Here is a 2,641-nt window from a genome sequence, read left to right as displayed (position 1 = left end):
TTCTCACTTCAGAACCTGTCCCCCAAGGATTCCCAGTATTTTGTCAAAATAGGATATTTTGGGGGAAAATCAAAAGGGGTCAATGATAGTCCTAAGGGAGAAGTGAGAAAAAAAAAAAAGAAATTACAATGAAACTTAAGTTTTATTAAAGAAGACACGTTATCCAATTTACCCACTTTGAGATTGCAACTCGTGGATGTGAGTATCAACCCCCTCACCCATTATTGATTCAAAACTCAGGAATGCAGAGATCCTGTTGTCCTTATTAGCACCCTTTCTTTAATAATCTCTGGATTCCTTGCTTGATCTCCTGGGTTCGCACCCCATACACAATGGGGTTGAGGGCTGAGAAAATGACATGGTGGAGGATGTTGAGCAAGACTGGCACATCAGGCGAGACTTTCTTCTTCACCACAAGAGTGAGCACGAAGACCAGAAGGATGGTGCTGAAGAAGAGGATAAGGATGAAGTGGGAGCCACATGTGCTCAGGGCCTTGGCCACAGCACCCTCTGCCTTGAGTCTCAGCACCGCTCGCAGTATGAGGGTGTAGGAGAGAAAGATGAGGATGAGGTCAGATCCTAGCACAGTCCATCCTATAGCAAACTGGTAAAGGCGATTGATGGTGACATCATCACAGGAGAGCCTGGAGACAGACATATTGGTGCAGAGGCAGTTCTCAATGACCTTTTTCCCACAATAATGGAGTCGGGATGAGAGAATGGGGATAGGCATTGTAACAATACTACTCCTGGCCAAAATAAAGACAGCAGCCTTGACTACAAATTGGTCAGTGATGATGGATGGGTACCTCAGTGGGTGACAGATAGCCACATAACGGTCATAGGCCATGACCATGAATGTACAGGACTCCATGGCAAAGAAGCCATTCATGATGAACATCTGGAGGAAGCATGCATAGAAACTGATGAACTTGAGGTCAAACCAGATGATAGCTAGGACCTTGGGAATGACAGTGAGACTGAGTATGATGTCCAGCAGGGAGAGGATGCTGAGTAGATAGTACATGGGCTCATGCAGAGAGGCTTCCAGCCATATGGTGATCAGGAGAACACTATTGGCCACCATGGCCAGGAAGAGGAGGAGACTGAGTGGCAGGGACAACCAGAGCTGCCAGGTGTGGGACCTGACAAAACAATTCAGGAGGAAGTCTGAAACCTCAGAGGAGATGGTGCCATTTTGGTGTGATGTCATAGTGTGTCATATATTTCTACAGCTTTCTTGTAGTGGTCTGTAAAATTAGGATAAACATTAGCTAGTGACACATGACACATGGATTTAGAACAATTTGCTTCACCTAGGTGACATGCTTGAGTCCTAGCAAGTCATCCAGAGTCATGTGAATTCATCTGTTTGTCCTTTGTGCCATGCTACTGGGATAATCCTATCAATTTAAGCAGTATAGAGGACTGAGGATATATGGTTTGTTTAGACATGTTTGATTTGTTCAAACATGTTATTTCTTTGCAGAAACTAAAGAGAAGGAGAGAATTGCCTAGAAAACTACTTTTGGACTGGTGTGTCCCAAATTGTTCTTATAAGTTTCTTCCTTTTGTGTTTTATTCTTTAATTATCATATAGACTACCACATGATAACTGAAGTGTAATAATATACGCAGACAAGTAGTACAGCCTGGCAAAATTGGGATTCAGATAAGTGTCCCTAGCTCTCCCTGACACTCCTGTTCTGAGTTTTCAGCTGTAGTTTGCATTAATTACAGATTTAAACAATGATGCCCTGCAGATAAAGTACTTAATCTTCATAATCTGTAAGCAGTCATTTAATGAGGTAGGTGAGGATCTTGCCAAATAGTCAAATTTTTCCTCCTCTATACATCTTCACATTTGTAGGATTCTTAACTTTGGAAAGAAAGAAACTTAAGAGGAAAAGGAGAAATTTCACATAGCTATGTGAGACCTATACCTGCTATCAGAAAAGGTGAAAATCTGTTCTGGTTGCAATAGTGTGATGAAGTCTTAACTTTAAAGATTTGCATCCCATTTTAATTTTATTTTCCCACCTTCAGTATAATGATCCAGGTACACATTTCTGTTTCCAAGCACAATTCAATATTGCCATGTTCTCTTATCACTTAACATCCTCCCCTGGCATTCTGTTAGGTGCTAGAATCACAACATTGAAAAAGACACCGTCCTTACTCTCAGGAGGTAAAAGGAAACCATTCAGGGGCAATGAGTAATAATAAGAACAAATGACAGGTCTTGACAAACTATTAGGAGAGTGAAGGAGAGGCTGAGTAACTCTGATATGGGACAAGGTACAAGGGACATTGGCTGGTGAAACAATGTAAATACAGTGAGGTGCTTCTCTCCTTTACATTAAGGGTGAAGGATTCCAATATGGTTGTCCCCCTGAATTGTGAAAGAGATTTGAAAGATGGCTGTAGTCCGGTCAAAGGTAAGGATCAGGTCTTTGTGGGGTACTTCAAATCTCTCAGTCCATTGTAGCTAATCTGTCTACATGCACCAAGGCCTCTGTTAAACCATTACTTTATGGGTTTAGAAACACTTTTTAATTAGAGGTTTTAAGTTCTTCCCTGTTTATTACTCTTTAGGCTCACTATACAACATAAACTGCATATTAATTTGGGAACTTTTACC

General features: G+C 41.4%; 1 protein-coding gene across 1 annotated transcript; it reads right to left on the bottom strand.

The window, feature by feature from the left end:
- Window positions 1–211: 211 nt before the first annotated feature.
- Window positions 212–1,213, bottom strand: LOC123601271 (olfactory receptor 56A3-like). Its single transcript, XM_045484289.1, has one exon. The coding sequence runs from the start codon at window positions 1,211–1,213 to the stop codon at window positions 266–268; it is 948 nt and encodes a 315-aa protein (XP_045340245.1). The 3' UTR covers window positions 212–265.
- Window positions 1,214–2,641: the final 1,428 nt, after the last annotated feature.

Source organism: Leopardus geoffroyi, chromosome D1 (genome assembly GCF_018350155.1).
Source record: "Leopardus geoffroyi isolate Oge1 chromosome D1, O.geoffroyi_Oge1_pat1.0, whole genome shotgun sequence".
Taxonomy (NCBI): Eukaryota; Metazoa; Chordata; class Mammalia; order Carnivora; family Felidae; genus Leopardus; species Leopardus geoffroyi.
This window is presented reverse-complemented; position numbering and strand designations above follow the sequence as displayed.